This window comes from Stegodyphus dumicola, chromosome 9 (genome assembly GCF_044657685.1).
Source record: "Stegodyphus dumicola isolate Sdum_Otavi_A_Nest chromosome 9, ASM4465768v1".
NCBI lineage: Eukaryota > Metazoa > Arthropoda > Arachnida > Araneae > Eresidae > Stegodyphus > Stegodyphus dumicola.
Genome location: NC_140776.1, coordinates 18,032,766 through 18,052,763, shown reverse-complemented (window position 1 = coordinate 18,052,763; position 19,998 = coordinate 18,032,766). Strand labels below are relative to the sequence as shown.

Below are 19,998 nucleotides of genomic sequence, written 5' to 3'. Positions count from 1 at the left end.
ACTTTTCAAACTGTTGCCACAAAATGTTAGAGTCCTGCATTATATTTGAAGAAATTAAATAATGAAAAATCTGCGTAAATGTATGTATATTTCTCGTATTGTGATAAAACAACGTTACATAGAGTCATCGAATTTTGAATAACGTAATCCTCCAACGAATATGAGCATGTGGAAGACCAAATTTGAAATTTGAAATTTGTTTTATGATCGATTTCCTATTTTTTAAAACTTTAACGAATTTTTGATTAACAAACGCAAGGATTTCAAAGCGAGCAATGGCAACGTTGTGCAGAAAAAAAAAATTATCTCCAGCGCGTGAGTCTCTGTATCGGAAATTCTAAAGATATGCTCGTTTTAAAACTATTTTGCGATATTACTGTTGCACTGGATCTTATGGTTTAAGTGCGAGGAACATGATATTTAATAAAGAAAGGTAACACACAAAATGTTAAAAAACGCCCCTTTGGACGTAATTTAAAATCTGAAACATTTCAGATTTTTTTTTTTTTTTTTTTTGATTTTGATTTAACTTTTGATATATTAAACGTTCCAGAAATTATTTCAGTGAGATGAAAAATAAAATATCTCAGAAATAACACTGCGATACGTATCATGAAATTTGTCTTTGGCAGTTATAAGGAATAACAATTGGTTGCATTGATAATAAGCATCTCTGATCATATAAAAGCTATCAAATTCTTATTAATTCAAGCAAATTTTCAATTATAATTTACCATTGATATTTATAAGTGCAATTAACAATTCTCATTTCTTGACTGACATAGCTCAGTATAATAACATATAAGATTAATCAGAAAAAGAATATTTTATAAAAAACTTTAAAATTTTATTTATTTCCAAAGCCTATATCAAGCATCAAGTAACTACAAGCAAACCAGGTATTTGTCGGAAGTAACAGTTTTAAACATATTTTTTGTACACATTCAGTATGTAACGTGTAAACGAGACAGTTTCTCTCTGAAAGTCCTTCACGAAGGCATCCCTAACCTTAAGCAGATAGCCCTCGAGTGTTTTGCCATAATAAAATAAGCCGCACCAAATTTCTTTACGTTTATCAGCGAGGAATCTTACGATTAGCTACCATCGCTTGCTTATTACCTGATTCTTGTTTAGGATAAGTTTGGTTTAGTGAGATTATGGCAAAGTCAACTAGGTCTATCTGCCTAAAAGAGGGATGCCTTCGTGGAAGGCTTTCTAAGCGAATCTAGCTCGTACACACGTTAGATATGGAGAAAACGAAGAAAACTCCGATAAAGCTAACACATTTGTTTGGGTGGAATCGAACCTAGAGGTCGAACTAGCAGTGTTTAACACTCAACCGCTGGTGGAGCCATCTTGTGTAAGAAAGGGGCTGAGTTGCACGTTTTCTAATTTTTTATTTGGAAATATCAATTGGTGGAGAATTATTACATGATTTCTCTCGGTAACTATTAATTTATTCTCATATCAAAAATAATTTATTATATTTTAGAGAATAAAGTTAAGTTTAATTCTGAATGAAGTTTTCTAATAAAGCCAGAATTACTTTAGTATGCTGCAAGTACTACATAGTTGAATGTTTTTAACTTAAAAATTTTAATTTAATTTCACTTATGACAAAATTTATCAGCCCCTTATTGATATTATTTATTACTGAAATGTACTAAACGTTTTCGAATATATGGTATCCGTATATTTAATTAAACTACATACAAAGGTTTTCTCATCCTTCGCCTCTCCGTCTTTTCTATAATGTTCAACACCTTTGACCAAAGTCTTAGAGATAAAATATTTTTCCATGAAATTCTTATGGATATTTTCCAATATTTAAAACTTTTTAACTTAATTTCAGAATAAGTCTTTCATAGAGACTGGATGTTTAGGGAGCATGGAATAGTCCTAACAGACCTTAACTGAATTATCGCTGTGTCTGAAATGTTTTCTGTTAGTTATATTTTAAACTCATTTTTTTGCAAAAAATATTAATTTTCCTGAATTTTTATCTCAATATTATTAGCCCAAATGGCAATTTGCCTAGAAGGCCGATTAATTTTATTTCTATATTTTACGTCGTCTACTCGAAAACGGCGCTTTACTTTTCAAAATGTTGACACCAAATATTAGACCCCTGCATTATGTTTAAAGAATTAAATAATGAAGAATCTGCATGAATATATGTATGTTTCTCGCACTGTGAAAAAAGCAGCGATACCTACAGACATTAGATTTTGAATAACGTAAGCCTCCATTCAAATACGCGTATCTGAAAGCTAAATTTGGAACTTGAAATTTGTTTTATTGTCTGTTTCATATTTTCTAGATTTTTTATGAATTTTTGATTAGCACATTCAACGATTTCAAATCGAGCAATGGCACCACTGTACCGGAAGAAAAAAATCTCCAAAGCGAGAGACTGTGTATCGGAAATTCTAAAGATATATTAGTATTTTATATAATATAACACTTAATTTACATATGCTCTTAGAATTTAAATGATATTGTAAATTAGTTCTCAGCAATGATTAATCTTTTATTTTTTTATTTTTGAACTTAAAATTTCTTAATTAAATTTTAATTTACATTAACATTTTACAAATAAAGAACATGTGTTAAATTCAATATTTTATAATATATATATATGTATTTAAATACTTTGCGATATTGCTGTTGAATTGAATTTAATATTACATATACAAAGAATCATAAATATATACAAATTTCCTGAGAATAATAACTTACCAACAATGCTATAAGCCATCAAAATATTATCTTTTCTAACTTACAGAAATTTTTCATCAAACGGGTTAATATACTTTGAGTAATGTGAGACGCTAAAAGAAAGTTGAGATTTACCGCAAAACTTTATCATTAGTAGCTCTTAAAGTGTAATTAATCATAAGTTCATAAGGTAGCAGTTCATAAGGTATTAATGTTTCTCATTTTTCATTTCCACTTCATTTTGTTTCCGTAAAGAAATCATTATGAATGCTCTGGAGTACTTTCAAGCAACCCTTTCTAACTTTTCTAGACGATAATAATTAGAAATTTATTGTTTGAAGATTTTCAATTAACTAAACGGTATTCTTGCTAAGGACTTCACATTGATTTAAGGCATTAGAATAAAGTACTTTGGTTTGGAAAATAAGCTTCACAAAAATGTTCGTCCTCTTTTCGAAATTATGAAACTTTAACGATTAATACAGTTCTACTTACAGTACATTTTCACTCTTTAAACTTAATTTAATATTTGTATGTTACTACACATTTCTCTATGAAATGATATATATGAAATACAAAATTGTGAATAATGTAAAAGAATTTATTTTAATTCAGAGCTACTTAGCAAACAACTTTAAATTCATGCAAGAGGGAATTTAAAATTACTGAAAAGCTTGAATTTACACGGTTATTGAAAAAACGATACAATACGATACAAACGATGAAATGCACGACGGATTCAACATTTTTGTAATTTTACTTTATTATCGTTCAAAAGCGAAAGGTAGTTTCACTCCATGAATATTAATAAACAAGTATTTTCTTGTTAAACTGTAAGATTGATAAATCCAGGAAAGGTATGAGGACATTACTCGATTTGCAAATTTCTGAGTTTATCACAAAAGATATCATTAACTTATCACTTGATTTTTCCATAGGAGTATCACATAATACAGGATTCAGGAGTAATGCGCTGTGAGTTAGGAAATATTCAATAGCTCTTTGGGTGAAATTACTATTTAATATCTGTACATATACAGATAACGAATAACTTGCATATTGAGATTAATGAAAATTTATGCATTTTAGGATTTAAAAATTATCTGGTTGTAACGAATGATTTCCGACAAAAAACATTCTTAAGAAAATTATTCGGATGTCCTGTGCAGAATGAAAGGTGTTAGAAAGGGTAGAAGTCCGAAGGAGCGACGTCGGGGCTATATGATGGGCGTGGCAAAAGACCCCGCTCGAGTCCGTACAGAGTCTATACTGTGAATGCAGACACATATAGTCTTGCATTATCTTGATGGAACATTAAATGTTTTCCCCCGGAACTCATTTCGACGATAGCAGCACCACCACGGACTAACATTTGCTGTGCGCCTTTCTGTCGCTGCTGTCACCTATTATAAATGTTTTACATTTTTCCAGATTCTCGGTTTTGGTACGGCAGTCCTCCAGATATAAAGTATGATCATTTTGTTAGTCAAATTTTGCTTTGCGACGCTGCTGACGGCCACACCGAGCGCACACCAACTCCCTTTTCTGCGCGTGTTACTGAAGTAAATCACATTTTCATCACAAGTGACGATCCGATCGAGAATTTTGTCCTTGTTGTGATATTCGAGCAGATTAGTGCAGGCCCGACGAACATGTTTGTTCTTATCCACTCGAGTCACGATGCACATGCGCGACAAATGCACATGGCACTAAAGTCTAACTCATCATCAAGCTCTCGTGTGACTGCACACTGATCGTCCAAAGGTTATCGCAGCCGGGCCTCATCAACATAGTCTCCGCTTCTTGAATATCATAGTCCTTGTTTTTGAACTTTCGGTACGAAACCTACACAGTGTCGTATGATACAGCATTAGTACCAGAAAAGCTGTACACATGATTTCGTGACATTCTCTAGCTGACTTTTTGCAACAGAACTGGACGTAAATGATGGTTCTAATCTAGTAGCATGGTAGTTCCATTTTAGACACCTTGTACGTAATGATAAGAATATTTGTTTTACAAATTTCACACCACAATCTTATAAACCAAGTCTCTTTCTTTCAAATGCCAAAACACGTTTAACAAAATATGATTAAACACGCCAACGCAAACTGTTTGCGCAGAACATATTTTCGATGGCGGGAAACTTTCGTTAAACCCCGAAATTTCAGCATTTTATACTTTTTAGATTATGATGAATTTCTACACATCAAAATATCAGTTACTGTTATTTACTTCTATGCAGGTTGTGTAAAAAAACAAATTAAGGAAAGCAGATTTATAAAACATTAAAATACGTGTAATAATAAAAAAATAAGCAATGCCCTCGCCGGGACTCGAACTTCGGACCCCTCGAATACGTGTCGAGCATGCTGATCACTACACCACGAAGGCAGGGTAAGAAGGCGGGTAAATACCTTATAAAAATCGTTCATATTTCCACATTCCATATTAATGTGTGAGTGAAACACTGCTTTTTATCTAATTTAAATAAAGTAATATTATGTATTACACATTTTTTCGGGGTTATATTAGTTCAAATGAATGCAGTTTGCATAAAAGGCTGATTTTTAGCCCAAAGGGCAATTTTTCCAGAAGGGACAAATAATTTCGTTTTGTCATTTTGCTTCGGTTCACTATAAATGTCGGTTCACTTTCCAAATTGTTGCCACCAAATATTAGAGACCTGCATTATATTTAAGGAAATTAAATGATGAAAAATCTGCATGAATGTGTGTATGTTTCTCGCACTGTGATAAAACAAAAGGATCTAGAGCTATCCAATTTTGAATAACGTACGTCTCTGCCCGAATATGGGCATCTGGAAGCCCGAATATGGGCATCTGGAAGCCCGAATCTAGGATTTGTTTTATAATATACTTCATATTTTGCATAGTGTTTATGAGTTTTTTTATTAACAAACTCAACTAATTCAAAGCGAGCAATGACAACACTGTATCAAAAAACAAAAAACAATATTATCTCCAGCACGCGAGACTGTGTATCGGAAATTCTAAAGATATGCTCTTTTATATACTTTGAGATATTGCTGTTGAATTGAATTTTACTGTTAAAGTGCGAAGAACATGATATTTAATAAGTAAATGTAACACACAAAACATTAGAAAAGGTCCCTTTGGGCTTAATATAAAATCTGAAAGCTTCCAGATTTTTTAAAATTATTTTTTGGATAGGTCATTATTACATTATAGTTTGGCTGAGATTAAAAGCTTTCAATGAATAATGGAACTTCTGTAGCAATTTTCAAAATTTATTATAATCGCTGTTCGGGTTCATGAGGCTATCACGTTAATCCTTAAAGTTTCGCAACAGAGCTGAATTTATCAACATTTTGGATGCATTATTCTTTCTAAACGAACGGATTTCACTCATTGCTAAAGGCTATTCACGTAGGATTATTGAACACTTATATATTTATTCTGATAAATTTTTCAGAAAGCTACAAAACGTGTTAATGCAGTAAATTTAATTTTGGGCTTTAATGATGGTAAAATATTGATGCAACAATTACTAAATTTATTTCGGAGTAATTCAACAATTTTAGTTGAAAATCTCAAAGAAAAAAAAATTATATCAAACATTCCAAAACTTTTTAATTCATTTTATAAGGAAAATTATTCTTTTTTAATGAAATTTTAACTAGTAAATATAGATGGAATGATACGAAAGTATCAGAAACAGTCCAGTTTCTTTGAAATGAAGACCTATTCGAATTTAATAGGATATCATTATAAAGCAATCTCAGTGCAGGCGAGTTGCTTGAATATAATGAGTGCACCAGTTTATGATATATGACTTTTCGTCTTAAATACATTTGAAAACGTTAATTTTTAAACCAATTTTGCAACATAACTAATGCATATTATTAATGAAAGGTGTCTTCAATTTTCAGTAGATTTAAATAGAAACACAGAGCAGGACATGCAGTTTAAAATTATAGAAACCTCTGTAAATCAGTATAAGTTATCTTGCTTCACAACAAACTCCTTTCCGAATAAAAGCTTTAGTCTACGAGAAAGCTTAGAAGATAAATTTTTACCCAACTCAAACTTAAAACTTCTGAAGCCCTAAGGTAGTAGCATGCTTAAAATTGTAGAATAAATATTGATATTTCCATACGAGGCTTTATTCTGGTAGAAACGATTTAGTTTGTGTAAGGGTTTTCTGTGTTTCTTCACTAATAATGCAAATACGAGCCAATCACTCCCTATAGAGACACCCTCATGAATAAAACACTTCCGCAAGCATAGGTTCTTTGTATGCTGATCTTAAATAAATAATAACCTTTTGGCGATTTTGCGGTGGCGTTTCAAGGACCAGTAAGAAAAGAAAATGATACCAGTAAGAAAATGCAAATTTGCTTATTTTAAAAAATCCCTCTTAAAATTAGGAAGAGAGGAATTTTGATAGCTGTACTATGTACAAAATGTTCTTTTCTCTAACAGAAGCATTTTAAAGTACTTTAAATCATTTGCATTAAGTATTCAAAACAAGGAATTCTTTTAAAATTGCCAGAATTGAAATTATAGTTATCAGAGCATAAAAAAGTATCAAACGTATCCAAAATCAAACTGATAGAAAGTTTGTTTTATTCTGAAGAAATAAAGCGTTATTTTAAAAAATGAGATTGCATATAACCTTTTAAGTATATTTAAAATTGCTTTATGTAAAAAGGCTTTCGAATATTTGACTGCGATACTAACAAAGAGTCTGACGCTTTTTGAAGCTACACAGATATCGATAGTAATTTATTGATTATATATTATCCTTTTCTAGTGAAAGAGCTCTTCAATTATAATGCATTTTAAGTAATGGATAATGCAGGCTTGGTGAATGCATTTGAAATGTCTGGATTTTCAATGGAAATTAGAAGGATCTGGTTAATGTTTTTCGTCGTAACATAGCAGCCTTAGAATTTATAATGTTATCTTGTAAATTCTAAGGCTGCTAATTTTATTATTGAGTAATAAAATCATAGTAACCAAACAAAAAATAGGTGATGAAGAAATATGCTATTTTAAAGGTGTTATTAAGTTATAACAAGTTAAAAATGAATCATGAATCAGTGTTCTAATACTTAAGTTAGCTGACCACTCATAGCTTGTTTCGGACTCAAACTGTTGCCAGCGAGCACATTGTATGTGTGTTTTCGTTACTTCCACTTACCATAAAGTAAACAAAAAGCATTCTTTAGATAGTTCTCCATAAAAATACCCCTTTCGTTAGGCAGAGTGTTCTTATACACTTTATAAATGACTTTACAGAAATCAAATAATACAATCTTGTTGACATATCTTATAGAGTCTTACTCTCTTGTTCCACATAAACTAGAGAAGATCCTAAAATCACCTGTTGAATTCTCGCACAGGCGTGGAAACAACTACTGACTCAAGAAGAGGGTGAAAAATAACCCTTTAAATTAATTCAAACCAGTTAACAGACATGGTCTTTATGCGTTACAAAGGCACCGTCCAATTTGCGGTGAAACCTAAAACGTACAATATAATTTAAGCCAAACATAAAATAAATAGTGCAAGATAGCATTAAGTTACGCCTACCAGATGGACTCACAAAAACCTAAACCGGCGTGATGATTAATCCAATATGGCCAAAAGGTTTACTAGCGTAACAGCGAAACAACAACGAAATGTGCACTTGGCTAGTGAAACACGTCCAGAGTAATCTCAGAGATTCACCCGTTTAAATAAGCACTTCACTTAACTTTAAATTTACATCCTGGCGAGAAAATGTGAGGGGAAATTGAGAAGTTCAGAAAAAGGTATCAACTTAAAATAAATTTGTTATGCAGTATGAGGAAAACCGTACAAATCGGTTATAGAAATAAAATCGGATAAAAGATGTAGGAACTGTGCGTTACAATTTCAAATTATACAAGGTGAATCTTAATAAGAGGGCAAAACGTTTAGGCGGTGACAGAAGGCAGCTATAAGAGCAATATTCATCATAGAATTAATGGTCGGAATACAAGCGGTAAGAAATTAAATGGTAGTTTACCACTGCACGTTTAAAGAATTAACACAAGAATGAGAGGAGATACTCCAGAAAACGTTGTAGTAATAGAACATACTCATAGAACTTATTCAAAATACCTTCTGGCAGCTGCAATGCAGGCTTCACATCTACGGGATAGGGATTGTCACACTATTGCGATGACCCCGGACCTTTCCCGAATATAGACGTCCGAACACGAGAGATCCGGTTATCTTGGTAGCCAAGCCATGGGACCACCTCTACCAATCCAGCGAGCTGGAATTTCATGATTCGTATAACCAGTAATCCTCCCGGCAATCCACGGTAGAAAATGTCATTGGATGTGAGGATGGACCCCTTTTATACCATTTATTAACAATTCCACCTTGACGTTTGCGTTCCCACCATACATTCTATGACGAATATTTCTCGTCAATCACCCCATAAAATTTTGCCCTCTTGTTCAGATTCACCCTGTATATTTATTAAACTGTTAAAGGCTTCCAAATGGAAATCATTTCTATTAAAATGCACAAATGTATTGTTTATAAGGAACTGAATGAGGTATTTTTCTCCCAACTTTAAAAACATTACTTTCGCAAAGCCATCTGTAAATACGATACATGCAAAGGATTTGAATATCTGCCATATTTCTTTATTTACATTATCTCATATTTACTATATTCACATATCCATATCAAGATCAATGTTATACACATTTGTCTTTTTTCGAAACTAGCAAGAAGACTTTCAACAATATTTCACCAAAACTTTGAGTTTTACATGGCAAAAGAAATGCGTCACATAATTTTTAATCACGTTTATTCTTTTTCAGAAATTTCCAACTATTTGATATCACTGAATTGCTTAATAATAAAGTTAATAAAATAAGAAATGTTTGATTTTCAGATTCCACTTATGAGGCTACAGTGTATTCACTTGTCAGATATTTACTATTGACTACGAATTAAAAACAATTACACCGTTTTCTATCCAAGGGAACAAAATATGCCTTAAGTAAGGTAAATTTAGCATTTGGGACTTTTTTAACAAACTGTTTTCAAGGCAACGTCTGGGTTACAAATGTTCCAGCCGTTAATGATGGGATACATACGCCCCACACGTCCCGATCGACTTCTATAAGCACACCTATTATTCTGGGAAACTTTATTATATGAAATAGATTTTATATCGTATAGTACAGGGTAAAGCATTCTCTGTATAACCCAACATTAAACATTGGACAGTGGGACATACACATCCCATTAAGTAGTGAAAGGGTTCAACCAGCTTTCAGCTAGAAATGAAATGTTTTAGAGAAGCGAATCTTTTTAGGGTAAAATAATAATGGAATAAATTTATTTAAGTATCCGCTATTATCGAACTTAAATTCCAATTTATATTTTACGGCTTTTATATCTACAATAATTGATATGTTCTGTATATTTCTTTCCAAAAACGGAAACATTCAGAAGTAAGTAAAATGTTTTATTATTTCTTTATTTGAATACGGAAATGCCACCTGACTAAAGGCACTGATGCTTTCGTGGAGGATTTTCTAAAGGAAACTGGACGTTATTAATGTTTCACTTAGAAAAATAACGAAACAGTCAAATGCGGTCGGTCCAACCGCGGAGATCTGAAACTGAGTTTCAAGCATAAAGCTGTTTTAGTGTTAATATATAATACGTAATAAATGATATGAAATATTTATTATGAATCCATTAAAGTTCAGATAACTAGCTCAAGTTTTAAACTATTTTTAAAAATTAGGGATATGAAAAGTAAAAGGTAAAATACGCAGTAGAACTGATAAATTTAAGTAACTGAAGAATGGTATATTGCATGAATATTCATTATTTATTTGAAAGTCATAACTATTCATAAGTGTCGAATTAGCTGGAAAATACATAGTTGCTAACGGCGCAGTTATGTTCGATGTATTACTAATTTTACTAAAATGGTTCAAATGTTCGATAAAATATTCATTATGAGTTAAAATACAGACATTATTTAAATATTGAAAATATAGTGTTAAACATATTTCTCATGGATAAATTTCGCTAAGTAAACATTACAGTTCTTTAACTTATGCAAGGGGATTTTGATTAAACATTAAGCCAAAAGGATGAATAAATATGAAATGGATAATTATCAAGGGTTCCTTTACAAAACTGAAATTAGCTTGAAAATTATCTCAAAGTATATCAACGTGTTTGCTTAAATGACATTTTCAAAAGATTTCACTTTGTTTCTGATAGATGCTTCAGCAGAATATATATTAAAAAGATAAAAAAAAATTCTCTATGCTATTTAGAAAGTTAATAAACACTCTTATTGAAACAACTGCAAAAAATTTAAATTGAGAAAAAATGGTCATTGGTAATGGAACAACTACATTCCATTTAATGTATATTTTCTTTTTATTGTCTATTTGTTATCAACTACAACAAATAGAAAAAAGTTTCTTTAATAATTAAAAAAAATTGACGTGAACTCCACGACTTCCTTGTATGGCCTATTAAATTATACACATTTTCTGCTGCATATCAATCAAGCTTATTTCCTCGGATTTCATTAAAGATACATTTATCATTCAATTTATTCAGTTTTCATTTCGCGGCATAAAACCCCAAATCATCTTCATTAAAAATTGCAAAATTCAGGAAAACGTAAAACACCAAATGGAGTGGAAGCAGCTTAAAAAATTACAATTAAAATTAGAGTTTCTACGCAAAAGAAGCAATTAGAGCATCAGGCAAGAAGGTAGATTTTTCTGTGAGCAAAACCTAAAGTTTGCTTACGGTGCCAACCGGCAAAACGACTCTGAGTGCGCAGAAACTGACTTAATTCACTATTCTACTGAGTTTCAAATGCAAACAAATAGTGGTTCATTAGGCTTAACTCACCACTTTAAAATTCTAAATCATTATTACTTCTACAACCATTGCATGCAAATTAACTAAAAGCATAAAAACTACATAATTCAATCACTTTTAAAGCAAAAAGTGCACATTTTTCTAACATATAAGAATACAAAAACTAAGCTCACCGAGGCAAGTAACAGAATGGGAATGTATGTATTTATATACGATTGGTGCAGCCAATTTCAGCGGAAAAGATAGGTGCACAACGACATGCTTTAGCAGTCTCATACATACAATTTCAAAGTTCTATAGCGATTCGTTTTTGAGTTATGAGAGCATATGCAGGTACGTACAGACGTATAGAAGTAATTTTAAAATCCTTTTTTGGGACAAACAATCCTTTACCATATGTGCAGATGTCAAGCTAAAACATCGTTTAAATTGTTTCCAAAGCAGATGAAATGGGCATTTTCGTTGAAATATGAATTCGCGAAAGTTTTCGCGATTACAATATTTCGTTTATTTAGTACAAGGAAATAAAAAAAACTAGTTGTCTATTTGAATAAATCTTGAATCTCGGCAACACTACAAAAGATAAAATCGCACGACGGAGTCTAAAGATGTAATAGCTTTTTTGAGTTTATCGTCGACGAATTGATGTTATTGAAAGCGGCTACTGGTATTTTTTTTTTTTTTTTTTTTTTTTTTTTTTTTTTTTTTTGCAATATCCAAGGCGTTTATTGATCGCGCGTAGGCGAACAGGCCTGGACAGATATAGACCTGATTGAAATAAACCTGATCCTTGGAACTAGTGGGTGTGACGTCACCCCCGCATATATATAACATGAAATCAATTAAATGTTATAAAATAAAACAAAAGTAAAAAATTAAAATCGTAGATACCTAAAATTTGAACTGATATCGAAGGACAAGTGATCAAATGTACCTTTTATTCATGGATTAATAATTATTTCTTCTGTATACTTTCTGAATGGATTAACTAAATCCATGAGGACTTGGGCAAATCGAGCGTAAATTTTTGTTATTGCTCTTGAATCGCTTAATGATTATTATGATGTGTTCATTAAAAATTGTGCTTGATATTTATTTTGTCATTTACGATTCGCTTTATTATTTACTATTTTAAGGCTAAAGCCGCTTCGAAGCACTTACAAGCATCCTCTTCTATTTTGTTCGACCACCAGTGGCCAAGCCGTAAAGTCCCTGAAAACTGGTAGTTCGGTCCGAGGCTGGATCCCGGCGAACTGGATGGATCCATAAGCGTTTTCGTGTTTTTTCCCACGTGTAATGTCTAACGTGCATACCAGCCAGTTTCTCTTTAAAAGAGTTCCACGAAACCATCATTCCCTTTATGTGATAACCCTTGTGTATTTTGCCGTAATTAAAAATCAAATAAAACTTTGATTTTGTTTTCATTTTTTTTTAAATTCCAATTTTGTAAATTTTAACGAAATTCTGATTAACAAACTCAACGATTTCAAAGCGAATTATAGCAATACTGTACACAGAAAAGCATTTTTATCTCCAATGCGCAAGACTGTGTATCGGAGATTCTAAAGTTATACTGTTTTGCTGTTTGTAAATATTTTGTGATATTGCTGTTGAATTGAATTATTTCATGAGATTTAAGAGAGAAGAACATGATATTTAATAAATAAAGGTAACGCACAGAACATTAAAAAAACGTCCTTCTCGGTGTAATGTGAAATCTGAAAGCTTTCAGATTTTTAGTTTTTTTCATTTTAATTTTAGTCCATTTTTTTAAACGTTTAAACATTAGTTTATCTGTAACAACAACGTAGTTCCCATTTCCTTTTTTCTTTTATATACTGAATTAATGTAATATATACATAGCTTATGTGATATAAGGGAAAAGAAAAACGTTATGCAGTAAATGTTTTTAGTTTTATAAAAGACATATTGTCAGTTACATGGCATAAATTTATGAATATGTTCATGTTTCTATATAAATAAATTTTGTTTTTCTCTATATAAGGAGATTAAAAAAAGCACGAGTTTAGTTTTATAAAAAAACAGGTTGCCAGTTACATGGCATAAATTTATGTCCATGTTTGCTTTTAATGTCTCTAGATTTTTTTTTTTACCCTATATAGGTAGATTTCAGAAAAAAAGTATATAAAAGACAGACTGCCAATTACATGGCATAAATTTAGGAATGGGTTCATATTTGCTTTTCATTTTATTTTGCCCTATAAAAGAAGAATTGATTTTGAAAAAAGTGTTTAGATTTATAAAAGACGGGTTGTCAGTTACATGGGATAAATTTATGTTCATGTTCATTTTTCATGTTTCTATATAATTAAATTTTGCTTTGTCCTTAAGAAAAGATTATAGAAAGGCATGTATTGAGTTTTATGAAAGACAGATTGTCAGTTACATGACATATATTTATGTTCATGTTCGCTTTTAGTGTGTCTAGATCATTTTTTACCCTATATAAGGATATATAAAAAAAACAGCATGTTTTTATTATTATAAAAGATAAGCTGTCAGTTACATGGCATAAATTATGAACGTATTCATGTGTTTAGATAAATAAATTTTGTTTTGCACTATCTAGTAAGATTATAAAAAAGCATGTGTTTAACTTCATAAAAGACATGTTGTCAAGTAACATGGCTTAAATTTATAACTATGTTTATGTTTCCTTTTCATGTCTCTAGACGAATATTTTTCCCTATATAAGGAGATTTCAAACAAAATTAAAAGCTGTACTGAATTAATAAGCATATATGCAAGTCGGTTGGTTTGGTGTATGTGATTACATCAAAGCCTCGAGGACTACCTGCCCAAGGGAAGAAATGCCTTCGTAGAAGACATTTTAAGGGAAACTGGTTCGTACACATGTTACACATAGGAAATACCTCCGCATACAGACAGCCCATTTGCGGTATTCGAACCTCTTACCGAGCTACCAGAGAGTAGCGACTTTACCGCTGGATCGCTGTTGGGCCATCATAAACGCAGGTATAATGTTAGCAATTTTTATTAATTTATTTGATTTGATGTTACACTAATTAATGTGTTAATACAGTTAGTCAAATGAGACAGATCTCTCATTATTTGGAGTTGTAATACAGTTTGCAAAAGAAAACTAATGTTTAAAAATTAATTTACTGCGAGAAGGGATGCATAATCAGTTAATGTAGATTTATTTAATTATTCGCTGATCAAAAGATTCTGTTAATAAACACTCAGTTTATTACTGTCCAGGATTTCGATTCAAAGAAATTGTTTAGCCGATTTCTTAGTTTCTGAAGTTCACCAGTTTTTTTTTTTTTTTTTTGCATAATTTTTTAACCATGAACATTACCCGGAACATTCTCGTTAAATCCAGTTTTACTTTTATATAACTATTTTTAATAAGGAGGAACTAGAGAACTACAATCAGTTTGGAAGTTGAACATGGTTAGAAATATGTGTAAAATATGCATCAAATTATGTACAGTCCATCTGCCATTCTTACTTTCATAAAATATATGCTACAATTATAGAAACCATTATCCAACGGAAAGCATAAACAGCATTTTATTTATGAAGTACACCGCGTTTTACGTTGTTAAGACTATTACTGAAATTTCAGTATTAATGGCGTGGAAGCTATGTAATACAGTGTGAAAAACATAGCTATGAGAAATTTACCGCATCATTAAAAACAGAAGATTAGGGAATGTTTCTGCCTATTGCCCTCTTCACCTGATCTACTTAATGCTGATTAGCACAAATTAACAAATTTCATGTAGAAAAATGTATCATTATATTAACGAAACAAAACTGTGTAATTTTATATTATTTTTTAATATTTCCATGCGTTGCAATTGTTGTATATAATGTGCCCAACATTCTTAGATGTATTCACATATATTATTATTCATTATCCGTGCCATATTATTGAACGCAATTCATTATATGTGCTGTATTATTGTACCCAATTCATTATACGTGCTATATTATTGTACGTAATATTATATGTGCTATGTTATTGTACACAATTTTTCCTTTTCCGAATTTATTAGAAATTTCAAAACGTACATAATGACGTAAATACTTAACACATATAAAAATGTTTATAGAATATATAAATATATGACATATTTTGCGCTGTGGTGCGTGTTGTAAATTTTATTGAATTTCATGTTCCAAATAAAACATCACACTAGATATATCAAATTATCTATATGGTTCCGATTTATAGAAATATAGGTATACAGATATGTAAACTAAATATATTTGAGTTTTTTTACACTACTCATCCAATTATATCTTTGAGCTTCACTTTAAATGGAACATCATTATCAGAAACAAATCTAATTATCACACTGCATTTATAAATTAGGAGTCGGCAGGAAGCTAACATACTGAAATCGTTTAAATTATGCCTACAAAACTTCCTTTATTAAGGTAAGAATCGCTTATATTACATCAGGAATTGAAAGGCTTTATCCGATATATTTTGGCTTAAATTATCTGAGTTAAAATATGAAGAGCTACTATAACTACCAGCTAATGAAAGCATTTTTTAAGAAAATATTATGAACTCTTTTGTATACTACAATTATGAAATGTTACATATCTTCCCAGAAAAATGAATACAAATATTTGTATTGTTCAAATACTTAAGGTACAAGGATAATTTTTAAAATACTGAAGATTTTATAAATGAGCATCTTTGTATTGGTAGCGCTAGAAAAATCTGTTGAATTTGGATTTGTTTTAGCGAGATTCTCCTGTATTCATTAGTTACTGTAATGTAACTAATGAATTACTGTAATGTATTCATTAGTTACTGTAATGTAACTAATGAATTACTGTAATGTATTCATTAGTTACTGTAATGTAACTAATGAATACAGGAGTAACTTGTTCGTTAGTTACTGGAAGTTTTTAATGCAACAATGTACGCGTAAAGGGGCCATTATGGGTTTTGTTAATGTGGTTTTTAATTTTCCTTTGCACTTTTACCATCATCTGACATAAAATTTAAATTAAAAATGATAGTCAGCGCTATTTTTGATTAACAATTATTATGCCCTTAATTTTCATTGGAATGAAGGAATTCCTTATTAATCCATATCATACCTTATGCTGATGAGCAGCACACCTATAATCTAAAATTTGATATTCTGAGGAATAAAAAGAATAATGAAAACATACTAAAAACGAACATGAATAATATGCTTAAGAGTCTCATAAGTGCCACGCTAACAAGTAGCAAATTAGAGCTTAACGGATTTTTGATTTGTTTGGGCTAAGCCTTTAGATACGGGAAGCAAGTGAAGACAAACAAAGTTTTGAAACTGAAGTTTAATTGGACTGCTTGCAATCTAAGAATATATTTATAATTTAAATCACAACGCTGCATCATCCTAGGCTCATAAGGATGATTATTTTAATTAATAGTATTCCTTTTCCCCAACCAATGAAAATGTGGGAAAAAATTTAACTAGCAATCTTAGTTTAATACCAACTGGGAAAATGTTTATTGTCCGTATATAATATATAAAGTATATTCTTATATATTGCAATATATAAAGTATATTCTTAGTTTAAGTACTAGATAGTCAGTTTATTCACTACTTTTGTTTTCCTTAGGATCATATCTTTGTTAGTTAATTATTACATTCTAAGAGCAAAACATACAAGACGCATATTTACTCAAAGAAATTATTACAAATGGATAAGGATAAAGGAAACTTTGCAGTCAGCAGATATATATATATTAGACGAAAACTTATTTTGTATAGAAGTTCACAAATCTAAAATTAACACGTGTTTCAAGATCATAAACCACATCTTTTCCCATTATTAGATAGAAATATTGGGTTTGTCTAAGATAAAAGATTTTGTTTTATTGGGTTTATTTAGAATTAGAAATAAAGTTTGGGTTTACCTAACTTATCGTTAATCTTAATTTAAATAACAGTAAATTTTAAACACATTTTAATTACATTTTTATGCAAAGATTTCTTTTCCTTGTGAAGAAAACCATACAATCTTTGTCGATATCGCCATAGTAAATGTTTTATTTCATAAATTTAATGGCATACGTGTATGAAAATTATAGGCTTAAACTTAGAGATCTACATGTTACTACAGTCGTATGATACGTAATACCATATTTATATCATTTTAATGATAGAAATTGATTTAATGGAAAGTAATATGATTATTTATTTACTTGTTAGGAAACATTTCAACGTTTCCTCTAAAGTTTAACAGATAAGTTTATGTAAAAACCTGGAACTTGTTCTAAATTGTTAAAATGCTTTGGGGTGTCATAGAATCGCACTCAAAAGTAATCTAAATTTTAACTTATCATTTTCAATATCGTTCTCTTCTTATAGAATTATTCTTAAAAGAGAAAGAAAGAAGTTAAATTTTAAAGCACGTAATCATTTAAATGGAATTAATATGTAATTAAACTGCATCTGGTCTAGAATAATACAACTATATTATTTTAGTTGAATACTAAATTTTAAAAATATATATTCGGTATTATATTAAAGCGAATATCAAAGCTTGAAATAGCTTTCCCCTATATTAAAATTCAGGAAAACTTTCAGTGTTACGCTAAATTCCAGAAGAACTTATATTAAAATTAATTGACATCATGCACAACTTTTTTATGAATATTCTGTAGCTTGCTACTCACCGTATACAAAGCAGATTGAAATTAAAGTAAGTGAATACACTCGGAAGAACATATTTGCTACAAACCCACGCCGAATAGCACGTTGATATCAGATGCTCACTCACTCACGTTGACCGCACCGTTTTAGAATCAGTCAGAAAACAGGACACGCAAATGTTTCCCGCGCCGATCTTCGGCTAAAATCCCGCGAATCGTTGGGATCACTCAGACTCTATTTTCCTCGTGCAGTCGCCCTCTGGTGGCAAAATGAAACATTGCTATTCATAATTTTTTTTCTTCACTAGGGAATTCAAATAGAGAGCGTACAATATTCATACTGTGGCATTCTTTTAATCTTTCAGCGATTAATAAATGAGCCGTTTTCTAATGCAGCTTTGGAAAGAATAACGAGGGAGAAAAAAAAATAGAAGATAAATATTTCAATACCATCCATTGGGAAATACATTTTAACGGAAAAATTTGGAAGTAAGCTAATTAGTTCTCTTTCATTTTATAACGATCTGTCATTATGAGTCTCAAAGCCTAATGGTATAGTTCAACTACTGGTGCTCCAATTTTCGTGCTCACCCCTGTAAAGTTGTTTTGTGCTGATTATATCTATCCATGCCAAGAAACAGGATTTACAGTAAGTTCTCTTGAAAATTCGTAACTAATTATCTTGAATAAAACCTGAATTTCCTTTTATATTTTTAAATGCTTACGAATTACATACTATATGTAATTCAGTTTCTGTCAAAAAGCAGGTTATTTGAAAATAGACCCTGAATACCATTAAATAATTTTATTCAAAGTGTCTGGCCAATTTGGATTCAAAGTATCTGGCCATATATCAATGCCAATGATCTATGTTTTGCTTGTTTACTTTCCGATATAATTTAAAATATTATAAAGCATTTTCTCGTTCCTTTCTGCACATATTCGTGGTGTAATTGGGAGCATACTCGGCGATTATTGGATAAGGCTTCCGTTCGAGTCCTGGCAAGAACATTGCGCATTCTTGACGACTCTTGCTTAAAATAACCTAATGACTCTACAAGATGGTAGATGATAATTCGTCTCCAACAAAATTTGGCGATTGGGTCCGCTAATCCTCTCTCGTTCTTTAAAAAGGAGGCAATATATAAAGTATTTTCTCCCTCCTTTTCGTATGCCTTCGTGGTGAATATGGAAGCATACTTTTCGAGTATTCTAGAGCTCCAAGGTTCGAGATCCGGCTAAAGCGTTCCACAATTTTCACTTCTCCTGCCTCTCAGAGAACCTTTGATGGTACAGTGTAACGCTTATTTTAAAATCTATAAATTGCAGCTCTTCCTTACTAAAGTAATTTCCATCTCCTCTTAATTTACTGTCCATTATCTGCTCATATACGTTTAAAAGAAGCATTCCTAATTACTTGCTTAAAATATTTAAATGCATATATAACGGACATAAACTTTATACGGTATTTCTCCCACCTTCCTAGCGTGCCTTCGTGGTGTAGTGGTTCTGCACGCTGGGCCGGTATTCCAGAGGTCCGTGGTTCGATTCCCGGCGAAGGCGTTGCATATTCTTCATCTTGCCTGCTACCTAAAAAATTACCTAATGTCTCCACAGTGGCGCACGAACTAAAAAGGTGTTGGATGAGGATTCTCCACACCCAGGATTTGGCGATTGGGTTCCCTAAAAAGACCAGTCACCCTTTAAAAGGGGGAGTATATAAGGTATTTC

The 19,998-nt window shown here is 31.3% G+C and overlaps 1 protein-coding gene across 5 annotated transcripts in view; it reads right to left on the bottom strand.

Moving 5' to 3' along the window:
- LOC118192095 (cell adhesion molecule Dscam1-like) overlaps positions 1–18,460 on the bottom strand; it is a 1,228,438-nt gene extending 1,209,978 nt beyond the window's left edge. For all 5 annotated transcript variants that reach the window (XM_085823258.1, XM_085823260.1, XM_085823262.1 and 2 more), the window contains exon 1: positions 18,292–18,460. In XM_085823258.1, coding sequence (XP_085679384.1) covers positions 18,292–18,343 — 52 coding nt within the window. In that variant the 5' untranslated portion in view covers positions 18,344–18,460. The remainder of the gene's footprint in view (positions 1–18,291) is intronic.
- Positions 18,461–19,998: the final 1,538 nt, after the last annotated feature.